Source organism: Phycodurus eques, chromosome 3, assembly GCF_024500275.1.
Source record: "Phycodurus eques isolate BA_2022a chromosome 3, UOR_Pequ_1.1, whole genome shotgun sequence".
Lineage (NCBI taxonomy): Eukaryota > Metazoa > Chordata > Actinopteri > Syngnathiformes > Syngnathidae > Phycodurus > Phycodurus eques.
The window spans coordinates 13,937,637-13,956,939 of NC_084527.1; the positions used below are offsets into that span (position 1 = coordinate 13,937,637).

General features: G+C 42.9%; 1 protein-coding gene across 1 annotated transcript; it reads right to left on the minus strand.

Moving 5' to 3' along the window:
• Positions 1-1,447: 1,447 nt before the first annotated feature.
• disp3 (dispatched RND transporter family member 3) lies at positions 1,448-19,192 on the minus strand. The gene is made up of 21 exons (XM_061672176.1): positions 18,929-19,192; positions 12,954-13,776; positions 11,990-12,209; positions 11,777-11,913; positions 9,925-10,059; positions 9,689-9,849; positions 9,442-9,581; positions 8,082-8,173; positions 7,839-8,003; positions 6,583-6,744; positions 6,304-6,453; positions 6,089-6,225; positions 5,656-5,825; positions 5,396-5,526; positions 5,137-5,321; positions 4,933-5,059; positions 4,379-4,524; positions 4,146-4,305; positions 3,830-3,943; positions 3,572-3,744; positions 1,448-3,173 (listed from the first exon to the last, which is right to left on the minus strand). Exons 2-21 carry the CDS (start codon positions 13,765-13,767, stop codon positions 2,814-2,816), a joined length of 3,879 nt encoding a protein of 1,292 aa, XP_061528160.1. The 5' UTR covers positions 13,768-13,776; positions 18,929-19,192; the 3' UTR covers positions 1,448-2,813.
• Between the last annotated feature and the right edge of the window lie 111 nt (positions 19,193-19,303).

Here is a 19,303-nt window from a genome sequence, read left to right on the forward strand (position 1 = left end):
CATGAAATATCTCTCTCTGTAAATGAACGTTTTGTGTTATACACCATATTCTAATTTAGAGACATTGCCAATGCATATGGCACGTCAAGAAGGAATAATAAAAAACAAAAAAGCGGATTTAATGAAAACCATTAGAAACAAGTATATATATTAAACCAAAATCATTTTAATACTTGTCATTTAACTCTTGTCAATAATTGTTGCATTCATAAATAACGAGGAAAAACATGGGATAACTAAACACACCTCAAGCCATATGATCATTGAATCAATAATTTAATTTCATCGACAATTTATCAAAATTGATCAATATTAGATATGATCATAAATGGTAAAAAGCATGATTTGTCTTTAAAAAAAAAAAAACATTTTCTTTTTGTCTTCTTGTTAATCTTAGTTAAAATCTCCCCAAAAAATGTATCATACCATCAATCCATTTTCTATAGCGCTTGTCCTTTTTAGGGTTGCGCAGGTGAGCTGGAGCCTAACCCAGCCAACAGAGAGGCGAGGCACATACACCCTGCAATCACAGAGCACATTAATTAAACAGTCACACTCACACTTCGGGTCAATTGTGTCTTCAATCAACCTAATCCATGTTAGGTTTTGGAAAGTGTGATGAAGACTGAGTAAACAGGGAGGGTTCATTTATTTATTTTTTTCGAATATTTTGCCATGAATCTGCTTGGTTGCCGAGTGCTGCTCTTATTAATCACTTCATTATTACTATTTATTCCAGGATGAGTAAAAAGACATTTTCATGTCTTATCATTTTGTCATCATTACTACACTATATACGTATTTAAACTATGAACATCCTATTTCTGAACGTTAACGTTAAAGGGAGGAGTGCGTAGTTTTAAAACTGCTGGCCACTTCACTTGGTTGTTTTTCACTAACCCTAATATTGTGTTTCACAGTCAATCTAGCAAGAAATCAAATCTTTGTACTTACCTAATGAAGTGTCCAGAGACTATTGGCTCTTGCCTGAAAACGCTCTTGGCGACAGTACATTACAATTTCATGTACGATCTGAGCCACTTGAAAAATAAACGACAAGTCCCACTTGTGCTGGCTCAAGTGACGATGTGACCATAACAGCAGAGGACATCCAGTCCCTGCTCTCTGCTTTGTTACGTAACAGCAACAAAAAGAAACCTTTTGACCAAGAAAATGACCCGAGGCGTTTTGTTAACGTGCTCCTCTACCCTCCATATGTCACCTGGAGTGTGCCTCGCATTCAAGGTGTTGCTGAAAGAGAGCCAAGTGAATGAAATAAGTGAGAAAAGAAGGGTCAGGCAAGGGCACACGCAATTCTCCCGTGTGTGTGCAAACTGAAAACATGTGAGAGGAGCATACGAAAACATTTAGATCACACATTTGAACCCAGGACTGCCAAGAACTCATGATTTCGTTTTTATTTTTTTATTTAATCCAGTCACTAAAAGGACATCATTACCACATGTATAGCTAGAAAAGTCACATGAAATATAGAAAGATGACAGCAAATCATGACTTGTACATCTCAAGAAAGCTCACAGAGGCCAACTAACAATGAGTTTACAGTTTTTTTTTTGACTAACATTTGAAACAAAATTCAAAGTTATCTAATGTTCTGGGTGGTAATTTAATCATTTATGGATGCAATGAGCTCCTCTGATATGCTACTATTTCAATTACATTGAATGAAATTCAATCAAATTGAACTTAATGTATGGTGCAATACGCTGAAGTACAAACAATGTATTTTACTGTATGATATATATATATATAAATAAATTGTAATTGTAATTGTATGCTCCAGTTTAAATTAAATGCCTTTAATTTAATGAATGGAGCAATTAATTGCTGTGGTGTGCTCCCGTTTAAATTAAATTAAATAGATTTAATATGATTTAATGTATGGTGCAATGAGCTGCAGTGGTGTAGTCGCACCTGTTCAAACTAGAATAAAGTTAAAAATTAAATGAATGGTACAAAAAGCTGCAGCGGTGCGTGCTCCCATTTAAATTAAATCAGATAAAATTAATCGTGCACTTAATTGCAGTGGTATGCAGGCATTTAAATTCGATTAAATGTCTGGTGCAATGAGCTTCAGTGGTAATGTTTTAATTTGAATTCAAATTTCAATGAAATTACATTTAATGTATGTTGCAATGGCCTGCAGTGTTGGTACTGGTCCAATCAAATAAATAAATAAATAATTTAAAAAAATCTTAAGCAGACCGAGTAATTCAAATAAGTAATGTTTTGTTGAAATAACAGCTAATGACAAAATAATCTGTTGTTGCCATTGCAACCTTAAATCGTGCCCAACTCACACAGCCAAAATAGAACATATTTTTTTTTGTTTGTTTTATCAGCAGCTTTAATAAAAAAAACACCAAAAAAAACATGTTTAGTTTTTTTGCACCTGTACTTGAAAATGACATCTTTAACACTCACTGTGAGACCAAACTACAGTTGTTTTCGAAGAGTTTACACCCCAAAAAATTTTAGCCCTCCCAATACCAGCATCATACAATATAGTAGTGTAATAGGTCTATGTAGTCATCAAAAAAACAAGGCAGAGGTTTTTATTCCTAAAAGGTATATTTAACATTATCGTAAACCACTGGAACAGAAAGCAGTTTCATTGATTTATTTAAAATGTATTACCCATAAGTTAAAAACTGGACGTAAATGAAACCTTTTTTTAAAAAAAAAAAAAAAAATTGGAAATTTATTGTACAAAAAAGTTCAAAATAACTGAACTGCACTGAGGCAGCGATTCTTCTCACTTTGAGAATAATTGCCTTACATCATCATCCCGACTACGCGCCGACGGAGAGCCCGGCCGCCGACAACCCCGCGCGGCCTCCCGCCCACCAAACGGCTCCCCCCGCAGCCGCCAGTGTAAGCGCGGCCGCGGCGGCCTTCAGCGCGCCGCCGGGGGTCCGCTCGAAGTCGGCGGGCGCCGCGCTGGCCAACGTGGCCACGGTCACGGTCAGGGTGAACAAAATGGAGACGGTGGTGTTAATGGCCACGATCTGGCCGAACTTAGCGAAAGGCACGATGACGCAGAAGAAAAGGGGGACCGTGGAGATCACCGTGGTAACGGCGCTGGACACTATGGCAACGCCCACATGGTCGACCGCCGCCACGCTGCGCGTCTGCCTCGCAGCCGCAGCCTCCTGCCAACAAAACGCAAAATGAAGACCACATGGTGCTCCTCTTGTTTTGGGCTTGGTTCCATACGACATCTAACCCGCGCCTTCAAAGGCACGAAGAGCACAGCACAAACAGAGAGCTCGCGACAAGACATTGTACCTTTTACTACCTTTCGGGAATTACTATCCCATGTCTGAGAACCTCAGTGATTATTTCTAGGGCTGCAACTAAAGATTATTTGTGGATGGATGGTAACTTGATAGGTAGGCACTGTATGTTGGAAACAGTGGTGGTATTGTATGTACTGTAGGTAATTTGGAAAACTAGACCGATGGCTGGATGATAAGTAGAGGGGTCTGATGAATGAAGTGGGAGGTAGCGTAGGCACAAGCATAAAGAAAGCGAAATGAGGCAAGCTTACGGAGCAGAGTTGTGCAGTAGAGCGCGCCGTGGCCCCGGCCAGCACGTATCCTTCCACCAGGTGCAGACAGTAATCCACTGAAGATCCCACCAGGATGGACAGAGAAATGGCCTCCACCGCTCCGAGCTCCCAGCCCAACCAGTACATGACCGCCCCCACCGCACAGATCACTCCTGATAAAAGACCACATTGGCACCATTCATTTCCGATAAACAGGCCTGAGGATCTTTCATCTCTCGAAAAGGTTAGTTACTGTACCGAGGATGGTGATGAGCACGGGAAGCAGTAGAAAAATATGAGCGGTAAAAATAGAGACGGCCGCCACGCAGATCGCCAGGGACAGCAGCAGACTCCAGAGGGCGCTCTCCACTCCTACAGCGCACGGATTAAGTTGCCTCGCCTCACGCAAACACGCACGCACACACACCAAACTATCTAGCTACACACACACAAATATGCACACAACACATCGACACACACACGCACCTCCCTAAACAGAAACAACTACTAACACACACACACACAGATACACTTAAACACACACGTGCACAAACCTAAACATACACACACACACCTATGATCTCCATGAAGATCTGCTTCCAGTGCTCGCAGGTCTGGAAGCCTCGTCTTAAGGCCGACGAGCGCGGGAGAGCGGAGAGTTGCTCCTGGATGAACGTCTCCCACCGGAGGAAGTCGGAGTACGTCCGGAAGGAGGATTTTCCCTTGTACGTGGTCTGGAACCAGAGGACACGGGAATGAACGGCGATTGCCAAGCTCCAAACGCGGCGAGGCGTGGAGGCGACTCACAGACTCAAAGGCCATAGAGAGCCATCGGACCTTCCCCGCACGCGTTCCCGCCGCTCCGTGGGAGAGCTGGCCCGGGAGCAGGTTGGGCTCCGGGAGACCGTGACATTCCGGATGCAGCAGAGGCAGAACGGAGGACAGCTTATTACCTTATTACAAAAACACAACAACACGCATGAAGGATGTTTTACTATTTCTTTGGTTTTTTTGCTTGCCTTATTATTACAACGCCTGCGCAACAAAAAGGACCAGACAAACAACAATGCGCATTTTGTAATCCAATTTAAGGGGTTTTGTCATATTGTTTTAAGTGGGGTGTGTTTTTGTGTGTGTATGAACGCACAAGATGTATATGTGAGTGTATGCCTAGTATGTATACATATTTATGTACGTTATGCAAGAGTACACATCACGGAAAAGAAAAGGAAAAAAAAAGAAGACGTGGTGTCATCGCTTTAAAGTACTCCCAAAGATAATCTAATGCCCCTAAGGACACGGCCTATTCTCCGTCAATGTTTTTCAACTAATCACGCAAACAATTTGTGGTCGGACGTTACCTGAAGGCAGGCACTGCGCTCCTCCGGGCTTCACGAGTTGTTTATTTGCACTGACAGCTTTGCAAATCTTGCAAAGATGTCCCATTTCCTTGAAAATGTCAAAGTCTGGATCCAATATGACACTACCCTGTTGGGAGAAATAAAGACAAGCCTCACAGAATTCAGTTATTAAATATGCGACAAGGACGCTTGCAGGAGCCTCACAATGTCTCCGATAACGTGATTGTCTCTGCGCTCCGTCCGATTAACTCCCAAGATGCCAAAGACGACAAAGACCATTGCGCCCGTATCGACCAGAGGGCGCACGGCCGGCCGGCCGCAGGCGCCACCCGCGCACGGGTTGAAGCCAAACATCGTGGACGCTTTCATTGGGCCATCAGGGGTGGAATCTTGAACGAAAGCAGAGAAGAAATCTTCACAGGAACACCTCACTGCGTGCCAATGGTGCCCCACTCTAACTGACCTCTGGGAAGAGGAGTGTAAAAGGTTCCCCGTGCGGGTCCGTCAGGCATGCTGCTGATGCCGCAGCCAGGCGGGCTCACACACACTCGAGTGGGATGTGGCCTCAGTTTGTGCTGGGCAAAGTGCAGCTTCCTGAGTTATCAAAGTTTGAAAAACAAACTGTTCTTAAAGATTACATTTAAATGTATTGTACTAATTAGGGAAATACAACTGAGCTGTACTTTGGCGGGCGTGCTTTTGTGAACCGTTCTGTGTGTTCACCTGCTGCGCTGTTGGGCTGATGCCGCCACATAAAAGGAAAACTCAGGCAACCAGCTGTGGCGACGGTCGCACGATCCAGACGTGATCATCCAGCTGGGGTACGGGTAGTAGTCGTGGGAAACGCACACGGTCATTCTTCTCGTGTAGTTGCGCCACGGATGAATAAAGGCCTGTCCATGTACAATTAATAGTCAGACATTTTGCATTAAAAGACACAAACACGGAGAGCGGCTGTGCAGAGCTGTGGGAATTCAATTTGTTTTTCTTTTTTGGAGGGAACCAACCCCAAAAACACACCCCAGCTTTGTCAAAGTTTTTGGGGATTTATATTATATAAATAATCAGCCTGGTCCCTCTACCCTTCAAATAGCATGGGGCCACTGTATTCTTTAAAAAAAACACAAAAAAAACAAAAAGCCTGAATTTTACTTACCTGAAACGAGGACACTTGCTCATGCTCAGTGCTGCACAGCGTCCACGGGGAAGGAGTACTGGCGTTCAGGGAGAAGCGGTAAACGCTGGTCGAGCTTCTAAGCACCAACTTTGATATAAACACTGTGAGCAAAAAGCCTACAAAAATAAAATGAGTGCAGTGATGCATCAGCACAGATTGCTTCACTTTATCGATAGGTTGGTACGTCCAGTTACCCGTTTGGTTGATGCTTGAGTTTTGTGCTGCTGTGTTTAGAGGTGCAGCAGAAGTTGCTGCTGTGCTGCGGGTTTGCTGATGTGTAGACATCCGGAATGTCAATGAGGGGCTGTGACTGTACAAAGAGTGCGGCTTCTCCATGAACACACCTGAAGGAGACGTAATGCTTTTTTTTTTTTTTTTTTTTTTTTTACATTTTTAAAAATGTATTTATTTTACAAAGAACTTTCAGGATCGGCCGTTCCATGTTGATGTCACCTGATGCGGCCCGGCCTCACCTGAGCACATGGGGCAGGAGATCCCTTGACCGCTGAGGTTGCTCCTGAGAGCCAGAAGAGTCTGGAGGTTTGTGTCCTGGCGGAACAGTAAGGGGGCGTGGGAGGCTGGCCTCAGCAGACAGCAACAACCGGCAGATGCGAGCAAAACCACGAGGAAGACACCTGGGGTGACAGTCACAGTGAACAATAGATTTGATCTGATGGCACACCAGTGGACAGACAGACTTGAAGAAGCCCTCAAGTAGTACACATGCACAGGGTTTTTTTCATGATGAAATCACATTAATGCAATTTAGTCTCATTTGTTCTTCACCCTTCTTATCCGAATCAGTCTGCATGTCTATACGAAAAGCACCGTCATTTTTCTACATTGATACATATATCAGGGCACATATAGGAAAAAAAACTATTCGCACTCACATTCACAACTTTGGGCAATTTAGTGTGCGTTTAGTGAAATTACCATGCATGATTTTAGAATGTGGGAGGAAAAACTTCACACAGGAAGTTCAAACCCTGAACCTCAGACCTGTGAGGCAGACATGATAACCAATATTACACAAATCAATAGAAAATTGGTAGGCAACCTATCTTTGTGGTCCTCTCAGGTTAACTACCACAAAGCTGATTTGTTTTCACTTTCCAGCCCATTTATTTCTGATTCTGGACCTTTGTTTGACTTACATTTTTACGTCGGATTACAAGATGCTCGATTACAATAGCATTCAAGTTCTAAGGGTCTATTGCGCTTCATCAACCGCACCTGGACATTTATTAAGAACTAAAAATACTTTTTACAAAACGAAGAATGTAATATACCATACGTCAATCAGAGAATGAAAAAAGTTCTGTTGTTGGGAAATTGGGTTAACACCGCTTGACCAGATTTTACTTTCAAATACATAGTTTAAGAGAAAGAAGGCAATGAACATGAATCAGAATATGTATGTGCAAATATTAGTGTACATGCATTTGTTTGTATTGATGTGTATCATTTCATGATTTTATTGGTTTGTTTACCTGCTAAATGTTCACTTTGAAATGAAAGATCGTAATTGTTGCTACACGCTGATTATGCAACGTTTTACATTAGTTTTACAAAATCTAATCAAAAGTGAGTTCCAAAAATAAAATAAAATAAAAAAAATAATAATAAAAAAAAAAAAGACTTCACATAACTCAGGTCAAAGGTTTCCAACATATGGCTAAATCATTGCTTTTGCAATGTACGGATAAATGTGCTGTGATTGCCTTACCTAGAATAGTTTTCCTCCTGTCCACAGCTGGTTGGACCACTAAATGCTTGAGGGCCCACTGAAGCTTTGCGCTGACCACGCCTTGGTGCTGGTCCCCCGCAGGGTTCAACGGTGTCTCAAATGACAGGGACAGAATGCCCGCGTCCCCGTCCGCCTCGAGGGGGTCTGGCTCGAGACAGATAAAACTAAGGGAATTGCGGACGCATGCGCCTTTACAAGCCTCATTCCAGATAACAATCTCACCTTGCTCCATCTCCACTGAAAGCAGGGCCACGTCGTCATCCTCATCCGACAGAGGGCCGTGGCTTGATGATAGGCCCCGAAACGACTTGCAGCTTGTGAGGGAAGAGGCGGTTTAGGGTGAGGGACAGCTGAAGGCATTAGATCTCCGGCTGGCTGTTGCGCAGCAGGCATAAGCACAACTCTTTTTTGTCTTGTTTTTAAAGATTACAGTGATACAGACAAATAAACGAGCACATGTGAATTTATATGAAAAATTTGTATATAATTTGTATTGTAAGCAACGTAGATGATGGAGAGAAGGGGGATAATTGACTTGCACACATTGGAAAAAATAACGATGCACACTAATGGTACATCAATAATTAACTGTATTATCACAATAATAGTGAAGTGGTACCTCGATTTAAGAGTGACCCAATTTACAAGTGTTTCAAGATACGAGCCGTCACTTGGCCGATTTTTTGTCTTGCGTTGCGACTTGTGAGCAAAAAATTTTAGTTACTAGCGTTAGCTGGCGGTAGCGAATTACACAATAGCAGCAGTTTGATAGATAGTAAACATGTCTTCCAAAAAAGAGGCCAAGAGCTTGCTTTAAGCGGTTTATTGCCACTCCCAGTTCAAGTTTACTTTAAAACTACGTGTAAAACAACGAGAATAATGTGTTGTGTATTTAACCAAACCGCATGAACTTTGTCTTATGAAAGTCCACTAGCTTAATCCTAACACGCAATGCAAAACAATATAGACAGGCTAAGGAAACTAGCATCGATGTTGTGGTAATTATAATAACTTAAAATGACTTATTGGAGCACAAGCAGTAGCAACACATGCAGACACGACACTTCAAGACAAACAGTATATTCTTTATCCTCTGCAAAAAATGACTTAATATTATTGTGATTCAGTTGCAACGGTCTTCTATACTGTGATTCAGTTGCAACGGTCTTCTATACTTCCTCATCGTGTCATCCAACTATGTTTATACTGTCCCCTGGTGGCCAAGACATGCACACGCGAAAAAGCAGCACAATGCCCATTGAATTATCATGATGCACAAACTGTTGAAGTCTTTACATTCTAGTACGATACTGTAGAGTGCTATTTTTCTTATAAAGAATACGTTACAAAAATGAGCATGGACACGTAACAAATTTAACATGTACATCGAAGTCATACTATTAGGAGTTATATTAACAATAATAACTATGTGCGTCTTCGTGAAAACGATAAACACATTTAGAGAAAAGAAAAGAAATAGATGACTAATTAGACTCAGGTCTCCTTGTACGCCTCTGAGTGGACATGTGACACATGAAAAACATTTTGCCGTTTTGTTTTTGCACAATAACAACTGTCTCACCAGTGAAACCCAGCGGGTTCATGAGGCTCCACACGCCGCGTCCAGATACACAAGGCGGCCGGCATCAGCACGCAAACCCAAACCCAGCAGCAGCTGACAATGAGGGCCATGAATAGGCCGAAATCGTGCACAGCTGGGATCTGTGTAAAGAAGCTTGAAATGTTCACTTTGCGGAAATGACTGCTGAGCGAGGCACTTTCTAGTCATGCACGGAACAACCAGAATCGGATGAGTCTGCTATGATTACCTTGGAGAAGGCGTTGGCAGCGTAGGCGGCCGCCGTGGTGAAGGAGGTGAGGAAAGTGGCTCGGCCGGCTGTCTTGACGGTGTAGACCATACGCTGCTGCGGTTGACGAAGATGGGTCGCCTGTCTGAAGGTGCTGATGAACACAAACACATCATCCACCCCTGAGCGAAGAAGCAAAGAAAATTATAGGCTATCATTTTCCCCAGCGAGTCCTGAATTGCGTTTGTTTCCCGTACCGATTCCGATAATGACGAAGGCCGCCACTCCGTTGAGAATGCCGAGGTACCTCACGCCGAACACGACGTGGTACAAGAAAAGAGCCATCAGGCAACTCAGCCCAATGCTGGCCAGCCCGAAGAATGTCAGAAATGCTACGGAGAAGAGAGAGCAACAAACAATCACACACCATGCTATAGATACAATCATGTGTACTTGAGCTCGGGAATATGGCTTTTGTTGTTATTTTCTTACTCACAAAAGTTACATTTCAGAATCCAATAGATTTTTTTCCTTTACGTACAAAAATAGCTAATGACATTGTTTTTTTTTTTTTTTCCATTCGGGAATCTGCTTTATTTCTCCTGATACCAAACAAACTTCGGGAAAAAAAAAATTCCCAGCAAGATTTACAGAAATAATGCACGGTAAATATTTGTTTCTTTACAGATAATGTGAAAATAATTGCTTACTCTTGGAAAAAAAATACCTTCTGTCAAACCATAAGTAAACCTAAATACATTTCCATGTTCCATAATTTTAAATTGTTCTTTTTTACCCCTACCAGGTCAGTACAAATTACTGATATCAACACATTCTTCCTTTTTAGCTCAAATATTTTGAGTTTTAACCACTTAAAATTGATCAAGCCATTTTACCACACTGTGCATGTTAGGTTAAAAATCCTTGATCATTAGCCAGAATAAGGATACACCCCTAGATATATTATGCAAATAATTTTTACTGTCAAGGCTATTGCAGCAACCCACTCCAAGTAAAATTATCCAGGCTAAATCTATGCGGAAAAAACAATTTATAATTTCATTACATTTCATTTTTTATCATGAATATACGGGGCCAGGGCGGCACGGTGATTGGCTGGCAACCAGTTCAGGGTGTACCCCGCCTCTTGCCCGATGACAGCTGGGATAGAAAATGCTCAGAAAATGGATGGATGGATCCATCCTGACAGGGACTGCACAAATTGGCTCATGGTGGCCCCACAAAAAAGGCTTAATGTCAGACCCTGTTTCTGTTGTTTCTCCTTGTAGAATTTGCCTAATTTCTCTTGATACCAAACAAAGTTTAAAGCGCTTTTTTCCCCCCAGCATCAACTTCCACAGAAATAAAGCAAATAAATATTTGTTTCTTTACTTTAATAAAGTGAGCCATCACACTGCATGGCTTGGCTGGTCCATGTGTCTGATTTCAAACAGAAACACTAATTCCCCTCCAGCTGTCTCAGGCTCTTTTCTCATTTAGCGTTGTACAGGTGAGGAAAGGTAATCACGGTAAATATTTGCAGCTTGGAAGCACATGCCTTGGGTCAAAAGTTTAAAATATGAGGATGAATCACTGCTTTTCAAACATATACTCTGAATGGAATTATTGGAAACATTCAGCTTGACTCACTCTGTGATTGCCTTCCATTGGGCTTCTTTTTTTTGGCAGACAGACACTGTATAAGAAAATGATTCCACTCCTGTTGTCTGTTTCTTAGCGGGATTTTAACTCACTTGTCGCTTTTTTTTTGTTTAAATAGTCGCTAGAGGGGTCGGAAAATGCGCTAAATATAGCCACCAAATCGCTGACTGTGCTTTTGTAAACTGGCTCCTCTTTTTTCGCAGCTCTGTCTTTAGTGGAAGCAGTGTACATCAAAGGCGTACACACTTTGAACTATGGAAGCTCCTTAAAAAAATAAAAATTAAAAATTCAAACAAATAAACTCGAATTAATGCTCCTTAAAAATAAATTAATAAATACATTTAAAAAAAAATTCAAACAAATAAACTCGAATTAATGGGTAAAATCAATTAATTGCCCAGCCCTACCACAAACTGTTTGCTATATCACCGTGACTATGAATGATACCAGAGAAGGAGGTCAGGACGTAGACCAGCAACGTAATGCAGATTCCGCTGATGACTGCCAGCATCATGTCATTCCTGAAGGTGTGTCTCACTTCATGGTCAAACAGCTCCGTTCCCCCGTAGAGAACCTTCACCTGGCTGACACCAACAAGACAAGCGTGAGAGGAAGGACTACTTGTGCAACTACTATCCCAAAGACAAGACTTCGCCTGACCTGGTGGACTGCTTGGCCAGGATTTCTGCATACTGAACCACAAAGTTCTTGAAGTGGCTTCTCTGCTCGTCGGCTCGGTCCTGCACGGAGAAGTAGGACGGGAGAGGGGCGCCAAAATGGATTTCGCTTCGCAGGAGGGAGGAGGAGAGCTGCTCGGGGGAGAGGCTCTCATCCACGTACCAGTAGAACTGAGGGTGGGTGATGGCCAGACTCAACGAACCTGCGGAGAAAAGTAAGATAGGCTCTGCAGTACTCGCTTTGGGTTGGGGCAGTCAGCTTTCCACTTCAAATAGTGCCGCAGGAAACTACAAAAACCAAGACTCATTGAAAGTATGATGGAAACTCGGGCTGCACGTATCGAATATTTTTAGAAGTGATAATACCATCGATTAAGATTCTATTATATTAGTGTTAGATGTTTTTGTTACCTTGTGGTAGACATGCTGTTGTGTAAGCCAGTTCTGCTTTGCAGTAGACACATTGCATTTAATCTCCTTTTTAAAGTGTGAAATGATCCCAAACTTTGGAAATTCTCTGTCTCTCATGGATTCTTTCTTCCTGCCTTGCCATCATCGCGCCAACTTATTTCTAAACGGAGTGGTGAGTGTGACTACAGTAACATTAGTAAAATTATCCCTGCAAAACATTCCAGGCAGAGATTTGTATTAGGCTTTTGTTTTGTAATTGAATAATTCCAGTTATGTTCAGCCCTACATCAGTTGTCAAAAAAGACAAGCTCACAAACAACAACGGAGGAGAATGAGGGTCTCCTGTATTTACTTCTCAGCATATAGCTTTCTGTATGGAGACAAATTTAACCCAACAGGAAATTACTGGCCACAAGAAAGCAGACCTCAGCAGCGAAATGGAGACTGCGGATTATGTTACCGTAGGTGTTTATTTTAGTCTTTTGTAGAGTGGAAAAAGGGGCGTCATGTGGTATCTCTTCCTATTGTGTGCTCACCTTGTATGTCAGCCAGATCTGGACCCATGCCGTCATAGTAGATCTTCCCTCCTCGCTCGCTGGGGTAGAGGTACGACAGGAGCGAGCTGGGCGGGGAGCAGTATGACGGCCCTAGAGGGAGGTCCCTCAGCACCTCCATGGGCTTCCAGCAGAACTGATGGAAGTGCGGGTGCTTCATGAGGAGAAGCTCCACGTCGTGGATAGTGCGCAGGCGCTCGGGGGTAAAGATGTTGCGGTCGCCGTCTCCTTGAGCGACAAAGACCAGCTCGATCCTCCACAGGGCCTGACTCTGGAGGTAGTAGTCTGGAGCCAAGCGACGTCTCCGGAAGGATGACCCTTGATCTCCTCTGGATGTTGAGTTCAAGCCTGGCGCTGTCCTGGAGGCGTTGTTGCGTGTCTTGTTGGCGACCAGCTTCTCCATCAGTAGTTCCCGCAGGGCCTCGCCACTATCAGAGTCTCTTCTCCATCTGTCCCAGGAGCCGAGGTGGGTCTTCACCGCTATGGCGAGGGCATCAAAACGCTCGGCGGAGAAGTGACTGTGAACCTCGAAGGCACTGTAGGAGAGGTCGATGTCCAGAGGTGGGCAGTAGAGGAGCATAAAGGCAAACAAGGCGCAAGGCAGGAGGAAAAAGCCCCCTAGGACCACCCAGCTGGCCCAGGGCCGTGTGTAGACCCAGGCCACAACCCTCCATGGCCCGCACACCACTCCGTGCCTAAATCCTTTAACCCCTGCCACCTCCACTTCCTCTTCCTGCTCTTCGTCACTCCCTTCCGAGCATGTGTGGAACAACAACGGCTCATCCTCCACGTCCATCCTTGCCGTCTGGCAGGGACAAAGAAACTTCGGTAAGAAAACAACATGCACTTGCAAACAAAAAGTCAGGGATATTCAGCTTTCGGTTGAGATTTCAGGATGAGCCCCAAAGGCACTATAACCTTTACAGGTGAACTTCATTTGACCTAAAGTGCCTTTCAGGTTCATCCTGAAATTTCACAGAAAGCCCAATATCCTTACATTTTTTGAGTGCATTGCACCCCCGCATACTCTCAGTCGGGCACCTGTGGATTCACGTATTTGCAGATTTTTTTTTCACTTTTTTTCCCCCACAAGAAATTTCAACATTTTTTCCACTGTTTGTTTTTAAAAAGTGTTTGGTTTTTGTTTTTTTCTTGAATTTTTTGGGGTAAAAAATAAATAAATAAAACATTTTCCCCCCAATGCAATTATAACATGCTTTAATTATCTGTGAATTTTCACTATTCACGGTCTGGCCTGGTCCCTATCCCCTACGAGTAGCAGGGGTCCACTGTAGTGCAAGACCACCGTGTTCTGTTTCATCATGTTCTGCAGAGTTCTTCTTTAGCATGCAGAACACGCGGCGTGAATTAATTCTCCCCCTCTCTGACGGTTTGTACAAAACATTATTACCTGCAGGGAAAGTTTGAGCATCACGCTGGAAAATTCAATCATCTCGCTAGTCTCTTTATTGACATAAGCGAGTGGAATGTTACAGGGAGATGTGCAGGGGGGTGGAAAGAGTTTTTTTTCCCTCCTCTACTTATGACTAATAGAGTGACAGCTGCCATCTTTCTGTTGTCTCATTTAAACACAAGCCAGTTTTGGATTCTAAGTGGGAACAAGACCAGCGAGCACACATTTTATCTGTTCTCTGCTCATCCTATTGAAAGAAAAATTTAGGCACCCTCCAATTGTTCTGGACGGTGGAAACAAACACATTCCCTTTTGTTCCCAATCATAAAAATTTCATTACTTCATTCATTGCTGTCAACTGGAATCCAGCTCTTTACTGCCACCGACCAAGTCATCCAGCACGTTTTTCAAACGGTAGGCATAGAAGAGGCTCTTGCCGAGCTTGTCTGTAAAATTAACGAACAGATATCTGTAGATGGTGGCATTACAACGATTTGGATTTGAGACAACACAGCTTTTGAGTAGAAGATAAGGTTTAGACAGGGAATCTCAGCTTGTCATATTATGAGGGATAGAAAAAAAATTCAAAATCACTTCTCTGCTTGGCATGGTTCTTTTCACACACGCACAAAAGCATTGTTTTCTCTGCTTTTTGTCCAGAAAACGGTGTTTTGGTGAAACCAACCATGCTCTATTGCTGATCACTAAGGAACGTAATGAGATAAAGTTTTTTTTTCTGGTTAAAGAAGAGAGATGACTCTCTTTTGGTCTTGACAGATCAGTCAAAATGCTCTAAAACGGCTGACAATACAAAGGCAGGGGGCGAGGAGGTCTGCAAAGCCAAGTGCATGTTTAAATTGCTGCCATCACTGTTCAACACTTCAATTTTTTTCAGCACACATTAGCAACACAAAGTTCATTTACAAGCTGTGCAGGTTAGGATGAAAAACTCATTTGTGCTCTGATGCCTCGGTTTATGCAAATAGTCATGTCTTCAATGCACATTATACGAGGTAGCTGGGCATGAGCACATTTTTACTCATGAGAAAGACGAGACTTGCTGACCTTGACTCGTGACGTCGTGAGTCGGTGGGCAAAATATGTCAAAGACCTCAACTCCACCGACACACCTTCCGATGAGAAAGCAGAGTGTGAGGACTCTGAGGCAGGTTCTCCTATCTCTGGGGTTGAAATCACCAAGATGGTTAAAAAGCTCCTCGGTGGCAGGTCTCCTGGGATGAATGAGATCCGCCCAGAGTTCCTAAAGGCTCTGGGTGTTGTAGGGCTGTCCTGGTTGACACACTTATGCAACATTGCGTGGTCATTGGGGAGATTGCCTCTGGATTAGCAGACTGAGGCGGCGGTCCCCTTTCCAAGAAAGAGGATCGGACGGCGTGTTCCAACTACAGGGGGTTCACACTTTTCAGTCTCCCTGGTAAAGTCTAGTTGTGCTGGAGAGGAAGATCCATCGGGAAGTTTAATACCAGATTCAGGAGGAGCAGTGTGGTTTTCGTCCTGGCTATGGAACAGTGGACAAGCTCGACGCCCTTGGCAGGATTCTGGAGGGTACACAGGAGTTTGCCCAACCAGTCTACATGTGGTTTGTGGACTTAGAGGAGGAACACCTCGGGATCCTCCTGGAAGAGCTGGACAAAGTGGCTGCTGCTTAGGCTGCTGCCACCGCAACCTGACTTTGGATAAGCGGAAGAAAACTTATGCATGGAGGTTATTATTATTATTATTATCATCGTAATTATTATTATTGTAGTATAAAATACCACATGAAGATATGGAGTTGTGGCGCAGTGGACGAATGATTAGCAAATCTGTCTCACAGTTCTGAGGACCAGAGCTCAAATCCGGCTTTTCCTGTGTGTTTCCTCCCAAAAATTACTTGAGTAAGAGTAAAAAGTACGCAGTGAAATTATTACTCAAGTACTTAGTAAATAGTGAGTAACTAAATTTTGTTTTTTTACAACAGCATGAACATCAATAATAATAATAAAAATAATAATACAAAATAAAATGTGAATGTACAAATTCTGATGTTGCTGTGCATGTGTGTGTGTGTGTGTGTGTGTATCCACAGTCAAAACTACAAAAAAAAACATCTGCAATTTACTGCACGGTGCTTTCTCAAGTTATAAGCGAGCTGAAATATCCACGTTTGGGCAGACAGTGTCAGACAAATACTTCAATGCATGAAAGCTGTTGTGGGGAAGCCCAATGGAAGACGTTGTGTGAGGTCATGCGACTCTTGTGTCGTTTGATTGGTGAACTAGACTTAAACGTCATGAGCGCTTAAATTGGATGACACAAACACCGGCCGATGCGGAAGTCGTAGTCTCGCGCATGAAATAATCAGAATCATCTTTATTTGCCAAGTATGTCCAAAAAACACACAAGGAATTTGTTTCCAGTAGTTGGAGCCGGCGATTGGCTGGCAACCAGTTCAGGGTGTACCCCGCCTCCTGCCCGAATATAGCTGGGATAGGTTCCAGCGTGCCCACGACCCTAGTGAGGAGAAGCGGCTCAGAAAATGGATGGATAGTTGGAGCCGCTCTAGTACGACAACAGACAGTCAATTGACAGAGAACACTTTTGAGACATAAAGACATTGACAAAAAAAAAACAGTCACTGAGCAGTAAAGGGTTGCTAGATATCTGGTAATGTCGGTACAATTTATTTATTTATTTTTTTACAATTTTGCAAAATATGCAGAGTCCTCTAGCACTTACAGCAGTTTGAATGACTAATATAGCACTAGTCCGGTGCAATGACCATTGTGCAAAGGGCGCCGAGACTAGTGAGCAGTGCGATAATCCGGGACAATATTGATTGTGCAAATGTTGCAGATACTCCTCGGTCGGTGTGCAAGTGGTGCAGATGCTACTCTGGCATGAGTGGCCAGCATTGGTCAACAACGGATATGCAAATAGTGCAGCGTGGCGAGACTACTACTGTGAGTGCACGAGTAATATATAATTGGCCCGACAGAAATGTGACAACAAACTCAAGACAAAAAAAAATTGGCAGCATGTTGCAATGGAATTGTAGGTTAGGTGATAAAGAAGCAATCATTGATAAAGAAAAGTAGCGAGCGGCATTTAGATCATTGTAATGGAGTAAAAGCACAGTGACTTATTAACAGCAGAAGCGGCGAATGTTTTTTTCTGGTCACGTCAACTCCTGTGACTTTGAGGGCACAGGCGGAACCTGAGGCTGCATATTAGTCCGCCGCGGAGCAATATTCACAATTACATGTGTGTGTTGATGGTGATTGTGTGGAATGGATCTAGCTCCCAGTGTTCAAGGAGTATAAAACAGCCTATGACATCACTGACGGTGACCCCCCCAGGAAAAACTCATCGGCTCTATACGATTTACATAAATGGCCTATTTTGAGTTCAAAGCAGCGAATTACGTCCAAAGGCGACTGATTTGCATGTATGAACAACTATACGTAGAATTAACATTGACAAAAATTCTAAACAAAATTTAAAATCAGAAATACAAATATAAATATATAGACAGCACTGTACGTTTATCCATCCATTTTTTTAAAGTGATAGTCCTTATAATTTTCTTATTAACAGCACATTACGAAAAATTTAGTTTTCAATGAGGCTGAAACGGATTAATGGCATTTCATATAAATAGAGAGATGATTTAAGGCACAGGTGTCAAACTCAAGGCTCGGGGGCCAGATCCGGTCCGCCACATCATTTTATGTGGCCCGCGAAGGCAAATCATGTGTCAACTTCCATGATTCTTGTTAAAATCTGTAAGCAAGATTTCAAATTGGCATATTTTGTAAATAACATTGAGATATTGCAAGCATTTTTGTGTTACCAAATATGAACAATAGTTGAAAAACCCATTACCCTTGATTTCTGATTCCAAAATTAGTTTATACATTTCGGGTGTAATAATATGAGGTGGTGATTCGGCTGTTAGGCTGTTACAGCCGAACAGGACACACCAAAAAAAAAAATTATCAGGTGATTAAAGATTTTTTTTATGGTTTCACAGTCATAAGGGCCCTCTGAGGGAAACCGTAACTACAATGTGGCCCGTGACAAAAATGGGTTTGACACCCCTGATTTAAGGTATAAGTATTGATGTTCAAGGAAAGAATTACACTCTTAAGTCAAGGTGCCACTGTGCATAAAAAAATGAATCAATACATTTTAACTAACATATTTGAAGACGAAAAAACAGCTACATTAATACAACAAATATTACAGGGCGAATTAAAGAACGGAACGGGCAGTATGTGGCCCATAGGCAATATAAAAGAATAAAGTGAGAGGCCACGCCGAGAGCCTTCGACAACGCTCATGACCTTTAGCTCCCTTCACTTACACCCATTTGTACTCCTCTGCATTTCAGTGTTGTGCCGACATCCACTCAGGGTAACTAATTCTCATATAACAAGCTTTGTTTCAAGGGAGCAAGTATGAAATCGCCTAATGTCAAGCCACAATGTCCCTGATGCAAAAAGCACTTAGTACTGTACAGTGTTAGTCATGCAGCACTTACCTGAGGCTGGTGAGAGGAGGGTCTCAGGTGGGGGTCCACTCAGGCCTTCTGGGGTCTACTTGCAACGTGTGCCTTGCAGTATCATCCCCTCCTGCTGTTCCTAAAAGGTGACGCTTATTGTCATAAGCGCACATTAAAATTCAACCAATAAAAATCATCTGTTTTTCTTTTGTTTTGCACTCCCGTCTCTCACTGCTCTCTTCTCTTCGCCGCTGGTCGTCCAGACGACAGTCAGTGAGACATTTCTTCCCTCCGCGCTCTCTTTCTCCCTCTCCCTCTCTCCCCCCCCATGGCTTTGTTCTGAGTGGAAGGGAGGCGAGGAGCGTACCAAAAGCGTTCGTGCACATGCTGCAAAAGCAGAGAGCATAGAAGGGG

Coding starts and splice junctions, on each gene's coding strand:
- disp3 (XM_061672176.1), bottom strand. CDS start 13,767: ATGGACGTGGAGGATGAGCCGTTGTTGTTCCACACATGCTCGGAAGGG. Junction 12,210..12,953: donor AGATCTGGCTGACATACAAG/GTGAGCACACAA, acceptor TTTTCTCCGCAG/GTTCGTTGAGTCTGGCCATC. Junction 3,745..3,829: donor CGTGCTCATCACCATCCTCG/GTACAGTAACTA, acceptor GTCTTTTATCAG/GAGTGATCTGTGCGGTGGGG.